This window comes from Cygnus olor, chromosome 5 (genome assembly GCF_009769625.2).
Source record: "Cygnus olor isolate bCygOlo1 chromosome 5, bCygOlo1.pri.v2, whole genome shotgun sequence".
Taxonomy (NCBI): Eukaryota; Metazoa; Chordata; class Aves; order Anseriformes; family Anatidae; genus Cygnus; species Cygnus olor.
Genome location: NC_049173.1, coordinates 54700257 through 54718410, shown reverse-complemented (window position 1 = coordinate 54718410; position 18154 = coordinate 54700257). Strand labels below are relative to the sequence as shown.

The 18154-nt window shown below is 38.3% G+C and overlaps 1 protein-coding gene across 1 annotated transcript; it reads left to right on the top strand.

Annotated features, from left to right (window-relative positions):
• The first annotated feature begins 988 nt into the window (after positions 1–988).
• CSRP3 (cysteine and glycine rich protein 3) lies at positions 989–16767 on the top strand. Its single transcript, XM_040560482.1, has 6 exons — positions 989–1107; positions 7738–7869; positions 12456–12624; positions 14066–14201; positions 14949–15042; positions 16117–16767. The coding sequence occupies exons 2-6, from the start codon at positions 7758–7760 to the stop codon at positions 16194–16196; spliced, it is 591 nt and encodes a 196-aa protein (XP_040416416.1). The 5' UTR covers positions 989–1107; positions 7738–7757; the 3' UTR covers positions 16197–16767.
• Positions 16768–18154: the final 1387 nt, after the last annotated feature.

Genomic DNA, 18154 nt, shown 5'->3' with positions numbered 1-18154 from the left:
ATGAAGGACCTGTCTCTGCATTACAAAATCTTTGCCAGACTCAGCAGTCAAGGGATCCTACAGGCTCCTAAGAGCTTTCAAAGTAGTCTCAGTGAACAGGTACCTTAAAATCCTAAGGTCTGACATGGATTTGGCATCGCAGCTCCCTGCATTTCCCTGACCGTCCCAGAGTTGGGACCCTCAGCATCAGTCTGTTCAGTTTTCAACCCCTAAGCTGCAAGGGCTTGGTCCTTTCACACACCACAAAATCCACAACACTGAAGAAAGTTTCTCAATTTAAAAGCCCATTTAGCAAACAAGAATTAGCTTCTAGATCTTCAAAGCTCTTAAAATAAACACCTGTCAAAAAGGAACTTTAAGTGCTTCATACTTGGGTTTTTGCATTTCTCATACAGCTGTGGCATCATCCGTTTCCTAGGGGCTCATTGAGGCACAGCAAATATACGCAACCAGTGATAAGACATGCTAAGCATCACGCATATTAACTAGCTATCTTAGTGCCTAAAAAAAAGTAAAAATTAAAAAATGACAGAAAAACATCCCTGAACTCTAAAAGCTTAATCAGACAAACTATTTGTAGATATCAAGTTATGAACTGCTCAGCAGAAGGAAATTTTCTTTGGTTTAAAGCTGCTGAATTCCAGAGGGGTTCCTACAAACAGTTTTACATGTGAATAGCTATAGTTATTTTGGCAAATTATTTTTTGCAATGTGACCATTCATGACTAAATCCTCGTTTTCAGGAAACACTATCTTATGTTTCACATTTAAACAATGCAATAGCGACTACAAAACTTTAATCTTTATTTATGATCTATTAGACTGCATTTAGGAATGCCCTCTAGGTGTCATCTGAGGGGCTGCATTGTTGTCCACCTACTCACAAGTGGACATAAGGGAACAAAATGCCAGGCTTTTGTCACAAGTTATTTTCAGCTCGATGATAGCAATGGCATTGCTCAGATCCCTGAAGCCCTCTCTCATTCCCCTCCCCTCCCAGCCTATAGGGCCAGCAGTGGTGGCCACTGCATTTAAAGAGTGCAGGAATCCTTCCAGTTCACATCCTTGGAGGCATAAGAAAACAGGGAAAAACATCAAGCTACTCTGGTAAGTACGTTATATGGGGTTCTGCTGGTAAGGGTTTGGGTTTTTTTCCCCAACAGGTAGTAGAACTTGCTTATTGCTTAAGAAAACGTATAGCGAGCCCTACAGAGCTGACAGCAGTATTTTAGGTTTGTAGTAGTCAACTGATAAGAGATTCGTCTGGGCTTCTCAGCCTACTTAGTAGCTACTGGTGTTACAAGAACAGGGCCGTGGAGATCCTTGTTAATGAGGCGCGTGTTGACTACATGCAGGACCAGATAACAGAAGTTTCAGAAACTTTAAAAATGTTCCAAAACTACAGAATTGTGTTTTCCACTGGTAGTCCACGTACATATGCTTCCTAAAGCATAAAAATTTACCTGCTCTCAGACAGAAGTATTCTAGAAAAAAAAAAAAAAACTCAGCATATTTAACATCAGTCACTAATCGGTTTTATATCAAACAAGAAATTTTCTATCCAAACTGGCTAAAAAGAAAAAGGCAAAAAAAAAAAGTGTGGAATGAAAGAATTCAGACACTGATCACACAAGCATTAAATGGCAGCATGATCAGCAAGGTACTCAGAATAGCCACAATAGTTAAAAAACAAAACAAAACATTACTTACTTTGAAAAGCTATCCATCTAAAGATCAAATTATCTCAAAGAATAAAGCCTTACATTTATATAAAATAATTGTGCCCAATCTCAATTATCATGGCAATGTTTTACAGCCTGTAACAGTTTTGCTTGCCACAAAAAGACTTAGTGCATGACTATGGGCATAGTGAAGGAAAGAAAGGAAAAGTGAAAGCTGATAGCAGAGGATTAGCTCTGGAAAAATGAACATCTCATTAGTACAACGGTATGCAGCTTTCTACATGAATCCACATGAATCAATGTGAAATGGTGAGCACGCGTGCAGGGGGCAGGAAGGGTTGGGTTTTAGGTTCCTTTTTAAAGTCACAACTAAGTACCTGGTTCTAGTGTCGGGGGTAACATTTTTTTTTTTTTGGAGGTGTCAGCTTAAATTTCTCTGCAAGTGTGCATCGAGAAATTTTTAACAGCAATACAGCATTAATATGAGAGAAAATAGTAGATACTTAGGAAGGACACAGAGATTAAAGCAGAAGTTTCAGGCACAGGACTTTGTATTTTTCTATCAGCTTTGCCCATCGTGTGCTTCATGTCATGTCACTTAAATTTCTTTGTTTCAAAAGCACTCAGAGTGACCAGTGTCAATGAAAAAACCATGTCCATCTTCCCATTTCAGTGTGGAAGATGCCATCCCTTCCTCTCTACACGTTGGTTTACCACAGAAATAAAGGAAGAAATGCTAGCCATCATGAGATCATGGTGGAGGCTGAATATATTACACTAACTGACCTAAAATTTATGTGTATCCATAGTCCACTGAATGCATCAGAATGTAAGAAATATGATTGCCAATATATAACAATATCACATCTTTTATTAAATGAGCTCACTCCTCAAATACAAACATTTTCTCTATTGTAGGTCTAGTCTGCTAAGACATACAATGCTTTCCACAATGGATTAGATTTTGACCAAAACACCTTTGGGCATTTCGGGATGCTGTGGCAAGAATTGTGCTTTACACTGCATACACATCAAGATAAAACAGAATATTTTGAGCACTAGTTACAGAGAAAGAGAAAACCTGTAGTGGCATTTTATCGCTACTTTCAAACAGAATTGAAACACTTAAATTATTTTTAAAGCAAACAAACCTTTTGCCAATAAGGAATGCCACACAAAATAACAGTAAAACTGACAGAGAAAAAAAAATCAACTAGAAACATCAAAAGAGATTACTTCCCCTTCAGAAGAGACACTATAGATAGAATTCAGTTGCCCTCGGTGCCATTTTAGATGTCCAGAAATACTCAAAACGTTCCTATGAGGCCAACAGATACAAGACATGGCTGGTGAGGGAACCGGGTTCGCTGGGGCGGCAGCCGGAGGCCCGGCAGGAACAGCACGCGATGTGCTGCGAGATCCCCGAGTACACATAACGGGATCCAGCTCTACTTTTTCTATCAAGGCTATTCAAAGGTCTTCACAAAGGAAGCCGTGTATTTTTATCCCCATGGGGCTGGTGAGGTGAGTAGCACTAAGGAGGGCTGAATGAGTCACTGGCGGTCACAGGACAGGGCAGCAGCAGCGCTGTGATTAGATACCAGACCCAAGTCCTGCCTGCACTGACATTTCCCACAGACTTCCACAGGGCAAAGAATTTCCAGCATAGCCTCAATACTTGCATTTCAGCGTAGACAGCGATTTAATCTGATATTATTATTCTTTGTTTCTTATAAAAGAAATCAGAATTCTTATGCTCCTAACCAAGTCTGGGCCAAACAGCTCTAGCTAGGACTAAACCAGAGATGCAAGGCACATCGCTCCTGCCAGCCGTGGTTCAGCTCCACACCAGGATCAATGAAGTGATCGTGAAGACCTACGTTTCCCATTCTGTTTATCTGCTTAAAAGGCATCCTGTAGCACGTGGCACCCTGAGATAATCCTCCCAGCCACATGATAAATGATTTCTGCCATTCACACAGAAATTACTTGAGCTCTAGACTATCAAACACAGCAGCATTTAGGAGGGAAAACCTACTATTTTGCAAACAAACACCAAAATTACGCGCAACATCTTTTTTCACCTACACTGCACTGTCTATCGCTATCTTCTGCTCCTCTAGGAAACTTCTAGGGCCACTACTTCATCCACTTCCTATTTAGATCAATGGATCTAAATATATTTTTGGATTATACTCTTATCAATAGTACTCTGATCAGTGACACACTCTGTGACAGTTATGTTACATCCAGATTTGTACAGCATGCCTAATAGCCCAAGAGAAGACAACTCACATTTTTTTCATGCTTGTGAAGAGCACAGAAACACTTCAAAGGCTCCTTCGGTCTGAGGCAAGCCTATGTAGTGGTGTTACTATCTAAATAAAGTGAAGCACGCATCCTTGGCTGCACATCCAATGTGTAATAAATTCTACTCCATGTAGTAGCTGCATTTTGAAATGGAATGATACAAGCTGCTGAATACTATTACAGCAAGACCAAGCACTCTCCTCCAGCTTAACAGTACCAGAAGTGCCTGCCAACAAGGGGTAACACTAGTATAGATAACCAAAATGTAAAAAAACAAAAAAAAAATTAAAAATACCATGTGGCTAGTAGTCCCTGTAAATTAACCAGACTAAGATGACAAAATTCAGGTGACTTCAAATGAGTTTAGATACTGGCACCAAATGAAATTAAGTGGAATTAAGACTTTGGGTATAATTTTTGTATGGCAAATAGGAGGCCGAGTTCTATTTGCAGGTAATGCAGACAGAGAGAGAATTTAATGGCTCGCAGTAATCCTGCTGCACAGGCAGCATCTGCAGGGAGGGCCACCGCAGTTCTGCATTCAGGGAGATGAACAAAGCAAGAACACAAAGACTGTGGAGTTGCCCTGGTCCCTCACCCAGCTATTAAGCCAGCCAGTGCAGACATCATGCCATCCACTGCCATTCTTATGCCAGAATCCTTACGGGAACATTTTTACCATGACTTCTTTCTCCTACAGCTTCCCATCAGGTGATGCCAAAAAAGCATGGAAAATGTGTATGCATGCCCAGTCATGGAACTATAATTAGCCTCAGGAGCAATGGTTCTTTTAAGAGCTCTAACCACAGCCTGTAACTATCAAGCATTATCAGACTTTCAGAGATTATTTTTTTCTTTCAGCTAATGATGTAATCAGAATTAGTTTCCAACAAGTCTCCTGTTGCCACAGTTTGAAATACTGTCTCTCTCTCTCTGAAGGGAACTAAAACAGCAGAAGCAGTTTTACTCTGTTGGTAGCTAGAGGTGCAAACCACACTCTCCCCAGGCAGCTACCAATGCTGCTCCAGCGGGTACAGGATTCAACTGGCAACTTGAATCAAAGAAGACGCTGTGAATGCAAAAATCTTGTCTTAATTTTCAATCACAACACTGAATTTTCTGTCACTGCTCTTCCTTCTCTTAAAATCTTTGACAAGTATTACTTTAATTTTAAAAGAAAAAATAACACTGATACAAAAATACTTGAAAAAAAGGGAGAACATAAAGTGGCAGAGAAAAGATTTTACCGAAGTGAAATATTTCTCCCTATTCCCTCTTCTCCCATTTAAAAGAAATGGGAAAAAGATTTAAACAGCACTATTTCGTTAAAGCATTCCTGAGTAAGAGGGAAACAAATTTATAATCCATTCCTTGCATACAGTTATTCTTATTTATTTCAACTACATCAGATCTCTACATCGTATTTCTGCTTCTTTCTTGTTACATTACAAATAAAACACAGAGGCAAGCTGAGCTTTCCTCTCTCTTATGCATCATTAGTGTTTTCTTCCTGCCAGAGCAGCAGGAGAACTGACAGGGTCTGAAATAATTTAATAGAGTAGTTGCTTTATGGCAGCTGAGGACTAGGCTGATCAAGCTAAGAAGCTGGTTCCACTAAGCCTAAATCAGCATCCCAAAGGAGAGACTGGGTCTTGCAGTAGGATGTCAAATATGCTGTCTACCGCAGGTAACAGTCACAACAGCGAATGGGGGATTAAATGGGGTTAGGGATATACTAATAACCGGAGTACTACAGTGGATACGTTAGGATACGCTAATATCTGGATTGTTATCAAACATTGATAGTTAAAATATGCCTACACTGCTGTTGCAGTGTTGCAGTGCTGTTGCTTCAGCATGAGCACACGCTCCTATGCTACAGTCCTATCTTGGTTTTGCCTGATACTGTTGCCTTTTACTTAAGTTGCATGATTTTTAGCATTAGTAGCCAGAAAGAACTCCCTTCAGCTTCAGATTAAGTTTGTAGAGCTGGCAGGTAGAAAATATTAATTTCATTCTGAAATTTAGCAGATATGGTACAGAAGTCACTGAGATTATGAGTAAATGGGATGTTAGAGTCATATGTACAGACACTATAAAATGTTAGGGTATAATGCAAGCTGTTTAAAGTAACAGCTACATTACATCACTGCTATGATAATTTCCCCTCTCTTACATGACATCAGAAGAAAAGTCTCAGGTGGCAGACTTGATTCAGTAGTGAAAATCCTTTTCTTATTTAAGAATATCTGACAGTGGATTTAATCAAATACAACTGGGACAAGCAGGCTTTGAAAGAACTATAATAAGAAAATGACTGGCTTTCCAAGAAGGACAAAGGAGGCCTGAGCCAGGAGCCTGGAACAACCTGATAATACGACGTGCAGATGACAAGATGACGTTCCAGTCTTTCCAGAAACGATGACTCAAACAAGAAAACAGAAGGGCAAACCGTAGGCTGTGGTCATTTCAGATGGGTGATAGCACAATCGTCAGGAAGGGCACTTACTGTGCCTGCAGTCAGGTGGTGTACGTTCAGCTCCAGGCTCTGTCACTGCCCTCCTACATGACCTTGGGCAAGGCACTTCAATAGTAACTGCAACAGTAAGCACTACTGTCTTTCTCTCCCACCTTTAGATTTTAGCAACAATTGACAAAGGAAAGCACAGCTGTTATTACTTTATAACAACTGTGCAGCAATAATCTTGCTGCACAGTGACAATGTTTTATAAGGAACTCAGAAAAGAACAAAGAACTTGTCTCTACTCCAGCGTCTTCTGAAATAACATCATACAGTTGTTCAACTTCAAGGTGGAATTTATCCAGCTATGCATTGGAGAACGTGACATCATACTGACAGAGAAAATTGCCTTTATATATATATATATATATATATATATAAAAATTACTGAGGAAGGTCATGCTTTGGAAATGCATAAATAGCACAATACAGCGTCTCTTCACAGAACCTACAGACAATATTGTTCTGTAGAGAGTTTAAGGTCAAATTCTGTCCACAGTTTTGCTTTTCAACTCCCATAAAGCTTCAAAGTGTTTATTAGCCTCCACTAAAATTTGCCTCACAAAACCGTATCAGCACAGATGAAAAGAAAGCAAGAACTGAAGGGAAAAGGCTGTGCTAGGATAGAGGGGAGGGCGGGACTGAAATTAAATGACTATTTGTTGTAAATACATCCTAGATTCACTTCTCCAGAAGAGGTAAGAATGACCCTATCATCTTTTTACTGAAACACCTCACAATCATTTAACATATTTACCATGTATCGTATTTACATGATTCCAAGCTAAAGAACAACCTTATTTACAACAGTGTGTCATGCAGAGGACCGAGGCTGCTCCCCCAAAGCACCAGGCTAGTGTCCTCACCCCGCGATCAGTCTGCTGTGACATTCCTCCTACAGCACAGATACGCAGCGTGTCTCCTCCAAGAGCCATTACACCAGCCACGCACGGAAGGTCTCCCTAGGTCTGCCTTCCTACGCAGGACCTGGCACGCAGATCTGTGCTGACCCTCAGCTGCCATCTCACCTCTCTGCTACCCGATAATTTACGAGTGCTGTGGTACAATTCACCCAAGCAGATCCTGGCTTGGGGCCACCCTGCAATAGCAGTTCACTGGTGATGGTGTTGGGAACAATAAGGGGGAAAAAAATTAAATCAAGCTGTTCTGTTCAAAATAACTCACTTTTTCCATTGCATTTACTTATGCAATTTGATTTTCTAGGTTGCCCTTCGCATACAAGGATGCCAAACTGGGGAGGTGGAGCCAAATGCGGTGCCTGCGAGAAGACAGTGTACCACGCTGAGGAAATTCAGTGCAATGGAAGGAGTTTTCACAAGACATGCTTCCTCTGCAGTAAGCTGGGCTACACCATTTTAACTTCACACTATTTCCATAGCTCTGTAGGGATTGTCACTTAAAGCTAGTAATTTATTTTGTATTAACTTGCATCCAAGCAGAAACACAATAAAGAAGCTTCATATTTGGCCTAACTCAACATGTTTGCCCATGGGACACCTACAGCAGGTCATAAACAGCCCAACCCACATACAGGACAGTAGCCACAACCAGTGTCAGACCCAATTCCACACAGGGAAAGTTTTGTAAGGCTTATACATCTTCTGAGAAAACAAAGGAGAGAGCAGTCACGCGCTAATCCTCCTACTTCAAGCACAGCACAGCAAGGCTGACTCTGGAACGACTCTCTTGAAACCTTAAGGATCCCATGGGGCCAAAGAAAATATTCCTACCATAAGCAGCCACACGTTGCACATACTGCCTGCAACACTGGGGAGGGGAACGAGAGGAGGGAGCGAAGACTTGAGTGAGTTTGTTCAACTGCAGTGTGTTTTAACTAAATCTCTGTAGAAAGTCAGTTTTGAGTCGAAGGATCCTCGTCTGTAAGGATGATTAATTAGTTTACTCCCAAAGACAATAATCCACTAAAGATGAAAACTGGTTCCCCCACCACCACTTTTTTTTGTTTGTTTGTTTGGTTATTTTTTTTAAGTAACAGAAGGATAGAAAATGATCGCAACTTCTCAGAAACAGCAGTCAACTTTCTGAAAGACCAGTTTGCCACTCCACATCAGCTCTTAATCATCAAATTTCAGTTTTCTAAGCTTTTACCCCTGAGCAATGTCTCTCTCAGGATCTTGACTTCTCTTTTGTCAAGCATGATGGTTTTTGTTAGGGTTGTTAGAGTGCTGCAGAAATACGGTATCTAGGTAAATCTTGAAGAAATCCTAGTCTGTCCCACAATGTAGCATACTACAGGTTTCAAGTTAAACAGTCTAGAGGAACTACACAAACAGTGCTCTTGAGACAGAGGTATGTCTTATTAGGATATTACAGGAGATGAATACTTTTATGATTAACCCTAAAAAATACACACGGAAAAGCTGAAAGATTATCTCTGGCATCAAAATCTCCCACCAACACCCTGCAAGTACCTCAGTCTTCTCCTTCCCCATATTTCCTACAGTCCCATTTCGCTTACTGTTTTCCCCAAGCGTCTTCAATGTTCAGACAGTACTCTCTGCAGATGAGTTAACACCTGAAAAATGAGAGAGAAGGTATCAATTCACCTCTGTTTGTCCTTTGCGAAGGGAGAAAACAATTTGATAAGAACTATAGATTGCTAAATAATGTATTTTGCAGACAACTGAGATTTAGGACCTTTGCACTACGAAGTTCAGCACAATTGATACTACTGAATTTAATTTTTTTTACCCTCCTTTCCTGGATAGGTTGAAAATTTTCCTTTTCAGAAGTGAGAAAGTTTTTACACACTTAGATGACAATACAGCACTGTACAGAACCAGTTCAAAGGACATACACGAGTCTTGTTTGCCCTTCTCCCTGTCCCCTGCAAGTGATGCCTTTGAATTCCCTCAAAAAAATGTTGTAGTTAATTGACAGCCTTCAGCCAATTCTTACAGATGGTTAAAATCTTAGTTTGGTAAAAACTAGAGACTGCTTATTGCTTCCATGTGCTGCCTATAACAATTAGTATTATAGATCAGAGAAGCTACAGGGAGAGAAGCATGGATGTGTTAATTATGATAAAAGATTTAATTGACACTTATGCTTTATTCAACGATAGAATTGATATGTGAAATATCAATGTCAAATGAATAGACTCTCCAGTGTCTAATAAAAATAAAAAGCTATCATTAACTATGACCCAACAGGACATTTTTCTTGTATGTGCATTCTCAGACATCTAATATCGAAACAAGTTTAAGCTTCATTCTTAGCACAGCTGATTTTTTTTAAATGACTCACGATAAACAACAAGCATTCATTAGGTCTGCTGTTTTTATTTTTTTGCCTATTGTACTCATGTGTGAACTAAATTATAGATAGGTTAGATACTAAAAAAAGTATTCCCAGCAGAAGTATGTCTAAGGTCAAAAATTAAAGATGCAGCTAAGCCCAGCTGGCATGTGAGAGGTATGTTAATTGGCTTTATGTTTCCCATGATTCACATACACTAGCTTTGGACCGGATAATTCAGTATCGTGTATCATGTTCATGGACTTTTCAATGAATCGGTTAAAGGATTTTGTTTCTCAAGACAAGAAAAACAGTCCTCTCTGTACCCACTCTTGGGTACAAAAAACAATTTAAATCAATGTAGTTGAACATGTATTATATTTGACCTGACACATGAAAAACACTAGTATTTTTGGACCACAGAGTTAAATTTGGGCAAAATTACACGCAATTCAAACCAACCTGTTAAGACAGTAAAAATGAGATAAGCGGAACTGTAAAATCATGGTATCTGTACTCCATAGTTTTTCCCCTACAGACAGTTTTTAAAACTTCTTTCCAACAAACCTTTCTCCTTGCCCAGATTGCTGTTTACGTACCTTGTTTCCCTGTCAGCTTTTGCTTAAAACACAGCTGTGACGGACATTTGGCAGGATCTCTCGCCATAAACCTGAAACTTCTTAGTGCCAGCTTGCAAACAGTATCTGTTAGCAGATGACAGGTCTCAAAGTTATTTCAACAATAGCACTTCAAGGGCTTTTGCTCCATCTGTTGTGGTGAGTTGATACTCTGTCCCTACAGAGCCAGAAATAGAAACACTTTATCTACTGCTAGAGTTTCCATCATCCCTTAACTCCGGCAGCAAACATAATTATAATCCCAAAGCAGAAGAGACTGCAGCACAAAGCGATCAAGTTCACACATTTACAGAAGCCCCTCATTTTATTTCTGTTAATTAAACAAGTCCTTGCAAATTATATTCCCCTCTACACACTACAGTGATGGAAACAAAGCTCCAATATCACCTTAAATCCTTAAATTCTGACTTGAATGAATTTGAGAAAAACCTCACAGCAGGACAGTTAAACGTAGGGGGAAAAAAAAGGACTAATCAAACACTCAGATAGCTTTACTAGAGGCTTAATCTTCCATCTAGTTTCAGTACTTGTGCAATTCATGGATTTGTGTTACTTACATGAGCTAAGCAGCTGTTTTCCAAGCTATCTACAGGACACGCATGACTGGAGAGCCCTTTGCGGTATGTGCACTTGGTCAAAGGAAGTTGAAGAGAACATTATTTCCCCGCACTACCCCACTCTCCTCCCCCAGTAACTACTGTTGACACACTAAACAATTTGTAAGAAGTCTTTTTTTTTTTTTTTAAAGTATACTACAAAATCTGTTTTTTTTTTTTTTTTTTTTTTTTTTTAAATAGCCATTCATAACTTAAAGCTTCATCCTCTCTTGATGGGGTGGGGACTGTCTCACACTGAGTTTCCAAATCAGTGTGGCATACACAGTCACCAAGCACATGAAGACTGCCACTACTATTTTTTCCTTTCATTATTGTCCAAGTTTCTATGCATATACAGCAAGGAGATACGCTGGCCTGGTAACAGGATTTGGTCATAAAAAGATGATCAGATTTCAGATCAGCAAAGCACCCCAGAGAACTCAGATTTATCTGCCTTACCTTCCATGCACATTTGCTAAGAGTAAGCATGCACAAGACTGAACTTAGCTATGTTTGTTAGCTCGAGGTGTGTTTCTCAAAACATAGATACTTGTCTACTGAGACCTCAAATAAGCAGCTGTTAGCACTCATTAACTTTTGATCCCTTCAGCTAAAGACTAGATTTAAAGTAGTGACATAGAGAGTATAACTTGCATTCAATTATGCATGTGGTGCTCCTATGGCATCTTCTGTCCAAAAGTCTCTGAGACCTTTTCTGGTGAGCTAAGCCACGCAGTATTTCTCTATAACAAATACAACTAGCAGGAGGTCCTTTTGGTCTTCGAATCTGCATCATCATATTCTTGTCATCCTGGAGGAAGTTGAAAAAAATCAGGTATTTGGAGTCACTGCTTCCTCTGGCTCTACAGCCCCCAAAAATGCAATGATTGATATATATATATATATATATATATATATATATATATATATGTATATATTTATATATCCTGCTTGATTCTGACTGGACACTGCAAGTATGTTACATTCTCTTTTTAAAACCTGCCAGCTTAAAATATGGTGGGCTGACATGAGAAAGCCGCTACAGACTCAGAGGAACTATTCCGAAAGGTGCAGACGCACAGTAGAATCGACGCCCCTGCAACCTCTCCCTTGTTTTTAGGGTTTGGGACTTTGAGATGATTACCTCAGATCCATCTCTGGCCTCACAGATCTAGAAAAATTGTCTTGACAAGCCCAAGATTCTTCTGGGGTTAGAGTGTTAACCGGAGAGCACAAACATTGTGTGCATGAACAATTATGTTAGCAACAGCCCAGTGAAACTTTATACTGACTATGCACTAACACCCCTCTTTTTGTGTATTTTTTGAAGACGAACAAAAATAAACACTAATTGTAATTATTCTGAACCACAGTAATTCAACTTTGAATATGCAAATGTTTATCTGTGCCTCTCTTTTCCTATTTTTAGTGGCTTGCAGAAAAGCTCTGGACAGCACCACAGTAGCAGCTCACGAATCTGAAATCTACTGCAAAACTTGCTATGGAAGAAAATATGGTCCCAAAGGTGTTGGCTTTGGACAAGGGGCAGGATGTCTCAGCACTGACACTGGGGATCATCTAGGCTTGAATCTGCAACAGTGAGTTAAATCCCACTGAGAGCACTGCCTGTTTTTCTGATACCACTTGTCACTTATTGGGGTATATATGGTACAGGGAGATATTTTATTCTGTTCCTAAAACAACACATGGTATGAGTGGCTGAACAGAACTTCCTACAACCTTTTCTTCAGTGGACACAGCAATGTACCGTTTTTTAATAATTTTCAGTCTCTGTAAGCTCTCTTCATGAATTTTCTCCTCCTTCAATAGGCAGCAGCAGCCTTTTTATGCCAAGACGAACCTATGCTGCAATCACTGCAATTGTAATTTGCCATGAGTAACACTGTGATAAAATCACATTCACCGTAGAACATGAGAATTTTCTTCATCTTCTCAGAGGCTAAGATACAGTTAAGTTTTACTGTTACAGAAATAATCACAATACCACACACTGTTACTCCTCTCAATACAGAAATAATGTTTCTAAATCCTCCCTGTGGCTTGAACAATACTTGCAAGCACACCAAGAACATGACTGAGCAAAGGGATTCCCATGGGATAGCATCTTCAAAAAGCCTCAGCTCCACGAAATTATGTCTGACAGTAGGTTTTTATAGTATTTTCCCATGATTCTCAAAACTGCACATTTCAAAATAAAAAGTTTTCTTCTGTTATTACTATAAGGGAACTCATCAACAAATATGCTAGGCAGGTAATAAAAGCTCAAATACCATATTTAACTGTACCCCCATGTAAGATATGTATCCATTGTGGGCAGAGTTCTGTATCCAAAACTGTTATGTCCTGTAGACTTAATGACCTGTTGCAGTCCAACAATCTGATAATTCACAAGTAGTTCTGTCAATGACTTTAAGCAAGCACAAGGACATAGAGCACAAAGTCCAGAAATATAAAGCAAAGCTATTAGAAATAGCAAAGCTATTTTTCTGATGCTTTTGACCCCGGGCCACCTAAGAACCCTGGTTCCTTGTCAAAACGTTGCAGTGAATAAAAATAAAACAACAAAAAAGAGCATGCAAAATTGAGTTTTTTTTTTCCTCCCTTTCAAGATCTGCTCACTACTGAGTACTAGCAGTCAGCCAGTTACAAGAAGTGGGGGTCTTTTGCTTCTTTTTCTCTTTTTGCCTCTCAACAAAAACAAAATTTATTTTTTACTTTCACTTTTCATTAAAAGTGGCTAGCATTAACTCCTTGTGCTCAGGCCAATACAGGAAATATCAGTGACTACAGTATCAGCTTTTCAACTATGCAATACAACAAAAGGTCTTTACCAACCTAAATACTTCTGTGATTCTGTAACAATTCTGGTTTCTTTTTTTTTTCCCCCCTTTTGCATGTCCTAGACCAGTAATTTAGTATTTTTCTCCCTTACAAAAACAAACACCATGACCTCAAATTTCTAAAATGAAGATAGCATTTAATGCAATATTTTAAAAACACTGAAAACTTCTGTTTTAGGGGATCACCAAAGCCTGCTCGCCCTTCTACACCAACTAACCCTTCAAAGTTTGCCAAAAAGATTGTCGATGTGGATAAATGTCCCCGCTGTGGCAAGTCAGTGTACGCTGCAGAGAAGATAATGGGGGGAGGAAAAGTAAGTAGTTACTAAAACACTAGGAAAAAAGTTTTTCAAATGCAGATAAACTATAGCTAATCATTCCTTGAAGTTTTTACTCAGTCTTGATGAAGAAAATATGAAGACGAATTAACAATTTGGTAAAGTCTGATGTAAGGCCTATCAGGTTTAAAGTCATGTACTGTTACATAAGCCTGGACTTTCTGCATCTTGTTGATGTCTGTGGAACAACCCTTCCTTTTTGGCTACTGTACAGGCTGCCTCCTCTGCCACCATCATCCTACTAACATCTTTTGGAATAGTTATAATTTAAACATTTGTTTTTAGCGGCAAATGCAGCTAAAATTAAAGATTAAATTAATTAAAGATTAAAGATTAAATTAAAGATTAAATTATTCTAAAGATTATATTAAAAAGATTATATTATTATCTTTGACTAAAAAAAGAAAAGCCAGCATCCCGTGACATGCTGGCCCTCTGCTCTAAACTCTCACTAGAATATTACCTCTGCACACGAAGGGAGAGGCCACTATCTAAAGCTCTCTGCTTTTTACCAGACCTCTATTAACAAGCAAGTTGCTAGGTAAGATGTTAAATAATAATGGTATAATAAAGTGGGATAATAAAAAAAAAAATCTAGAAGGACAAAAAGTGGAAGCCTTAAGAGCAAGACGACAGTTTTAGGCTAAAGCAACAGTTATTTGTTTCTTGCATCTTCTAGCTGTGCATTTGCTGTAACACAATGAATTGTCTTCATTTCCTCAGCCTTGGCATAAGACATGCTTCCGCTGTGCTATTTGTGGAAAGAGTTTAGAATCTACCAATGTTACAGACAAAGATGGAGAGCTCTACTGTAAAGGTAAGGATTGCAATGACCTCAACTGGGTTATCGAATCAGCGTAAGATTATTCCTTTTAGACCTAGTATTGCCATCAAGATTTACTGCTGCATGTTTAACAACTACATGAATTTTCATTTTATTTTTTTTAACAACTTTCCAAAAACAAAGGAAGAACTGTGGCAATATTGCAATTGCATCTTCTGCTATGAATATTTAAATTTTAAATCTGTAATTTTTCTACAAAAACACCCTCTCTGACCTATCCTCAGACCTCCTAACAGGAACACTGGCCATACCTGCTGGGCAAATTTTTGTACCTACACAATCTCAATTGCTCATAAATAAAATAAAATAAAATAAAAAAACTAAATCACAAATATACAGATAGATCTTTGAAGGTCATGATCCCAACTGGAATTCTTGCCAGGAAGAATTAAAAGATACTTCTGCTATATTGGTTGTAGAGAAGATAATGCGTTCATGCTAAATTATACATCCAGATATTCTTCTCAGATCAACGAAGCTTGCAGATTTCACTTAACTATGTGAAACAGCTTAAGGAGCAAAGTATGCCAAGTTTTCATATCCTAGGCTAAACTCTATAGAGAGTCCTAAAAAATACTTAAGTTGGGCACAGTCTGACAACAGGGTGTAGTCAAATAGGCATATTTTGAGAAATATGCTGACCATTATTACTTAAACCGAATTGTGATAAATAAACATGCATACACTTAGCAATACACAGTTAACACAGCATTGCTTAAACTACCATCAAAAGCTGTTTGGACTACGTTCTAGTTCTTTTAACCTCCTTTGAAAATAGTCTGTATGGATGGGAAAGCAGTCTTAAAGAAAACATTACTTAAACCTTGAATACATACTGTTTCTGACTTTTTTGGAGAATCTCAGATATGACACTTCCGTTTAAGTCAAATATGTTTCACTGTTAGACTCTGTTGACACTATCAAGAAAGACATTCACATTTCCTTCTTTTTATTAACTTATATTTGGAAGTAGTATTAAAGACACAAGTCCTTTACCTCGACATGAAAACATTCCTAATATTATTTACCCTCTTCCTTCTTTTGCAGTTTGCTATGCAAAAAATTTTGGTCCCAAAGGAATTGGTTTTGGTGGCCTCACTCAAGCGGAAAAGAAAGAATGCGAATGAGAAGTGGATGCAACAGAGTCTGCTGTTGATGTTAGCAGATAACAGTTGACAAGGAAAACAAAAACATCACATATCGCTAATAAACTAGGGCATTTGTTTAATATTCTCCACCTTGCAGAAAAAGCTTGCAAACTTGTATCTTAAGAAATTCTTAGAATAGCCTAAAAAAAGTTACAATGATAAAGTTAGATTTACGTTTAGAGCAAATAAAGACAAAAACTTCTGTTCAAGGAACATTATTGTTTCTTAAACTACTATTTACCACATTTTAGTCTGAATTTTCAAAGACTCAGCATACTGTCCCATTAAGACAGAGATATCTTACGGATCACAGAGCGGTAAAGGTCAGCGTGTTCTGACTTAGGCCAGTTTCCTAGTGGTGTTTTGAACATTTTGATGTTATTTGTATTATAGCAAAATAGATGTTACTCACTTTGAGACAATTAAAAAGTATCTGAAATTCTCTTTCAAAGGGAGCTATTTCTGAAGAAATAGCAAGTTTTCTTAGAATACAGTGCTGTCAGTTTTGTTATTGTATGTTTTCAAGCTACAATAAAGTACTCATATTGCTTCACATTTTTGTTTATTTCAATTTGCTTGTGCTTTATGTTCCAAAATATCACAGATCAATGCATTTCACTGAGATGAATTAAACCCTCCATTTCATAACTGCAAGAATTCTGTCTTGTTACTTTGCTTTACTCTACATTGTCAGTTCTAGACAGCATTTACCTTTCATTTTCTGATCTTGATCTGTTTCTCTGCTAGTTTTCATTACTGTTTTGACCTCTATTCAAACACACTCGAAGAAAGCAGAAATACTCACAGATGAAATATTTATGCTGATAATTTTAAATCATGAACTTTTTTTTTCCAAGCTGGGAGAAAAAAAAGACATTGTAATGGGCTAGTTGGAGAACTGAGATACTTCATGAGATATTCCTTATTCCTGTATAACGAACTTACTTAACTTACCTCTTAAATCTGTCTAATCCTACCTCTCTTCTTGAAAAGCAGGTACTGAACTCCCAAAGCAGTGGAGAGAAACAGATTTCATTTGAGCCTCTACATCCAGATATCAATATATGCAGATGTCAGAACACAGCAATTTTTAGGAAGAGTTCCAGAACTCATGATAGGATAGAAAAACACTCAAAAATAACAAAAATGCTCAGAAGGCATTTGAATTTTTGCAGTGGAAGTTTTCAGTTATGGTGATGAACATCCCAGGTTTTTGAGGGGTAAAGAAGATAGTGGTCAGAAAATACCTAAGAATTTCGATGTTATCCTATAATGACTGTAAAAACGTTTCTACAAGGTCCGAGTAGTAAATACTCGATAAAGGCCTTTTTGACAAATACTTTAACTTCATGAAACAGCAGAGATTTAATATTTTTATAGCATAAGTACTTTTATTGCTTCACAGTCTGTTTTTTTTCCGCTATTCACACAAAAGGATCCATGGTATCATCTGCAAATTTTGTGCTCCTGATTCTTTGAAAGACAAAATCATGAGGTAGAGAAAACTATTTTCATAGCTACCCTGTTACTGTGAAAAACCTCAAAAATATTTACGCTGGATCCAACCAAGTGAAACTAACCAATCAAATTGAACTAAATTAAACCACTGAAATCCATTTTGCCCATCCACAATGTGCCTGACTCACTTCTGTTAAAAGCAGAAAGAGATGAGAACTAATTTCCTACACTTCCTCCTAGATACTGCATGTTAATTCTAATTTACAACCATGAGAGTTCTTTCAGAAGATAACTGGCTAAATTCTTCCAGGTTTCAGCTAACAGTTTTCTATGAATAAATACTTTGTATAAGCTCTCTTCCCAGAAGTCTTTCTGAGACAGTGAAGCTGGGATTTTCTACATGCATTGGAGAACTGCAATTTCTTTGCCTATTACTAGCTGAAGGAGAAAGACAATTTAAACAGAATGCCTTAGCTAAC

Coding starts and splice junctions, on each gene's coding strand:
- CSRP3 (XM_040560482.1), top strand. CDS start 7,758: ATGCCAAACTGGGGAGGTGGAGCCAAATGCGGTGCCTGCGAGAAGACA. Junction 7,870..12,455: donor CAAGACATGCTTCCTCTGCA/GTAAGCTGGGCT, acceptor TCCTATTTTTAG/TGGCTTGCAGAAAAGCTCTG. Junction 12,625..14,065: donor CTAGGCTTGAATCTGCAACA/GTGAGTTAAATC, acceptor CTTCTGTTTTAG/GGGATCACCAAAGCCTGCTC.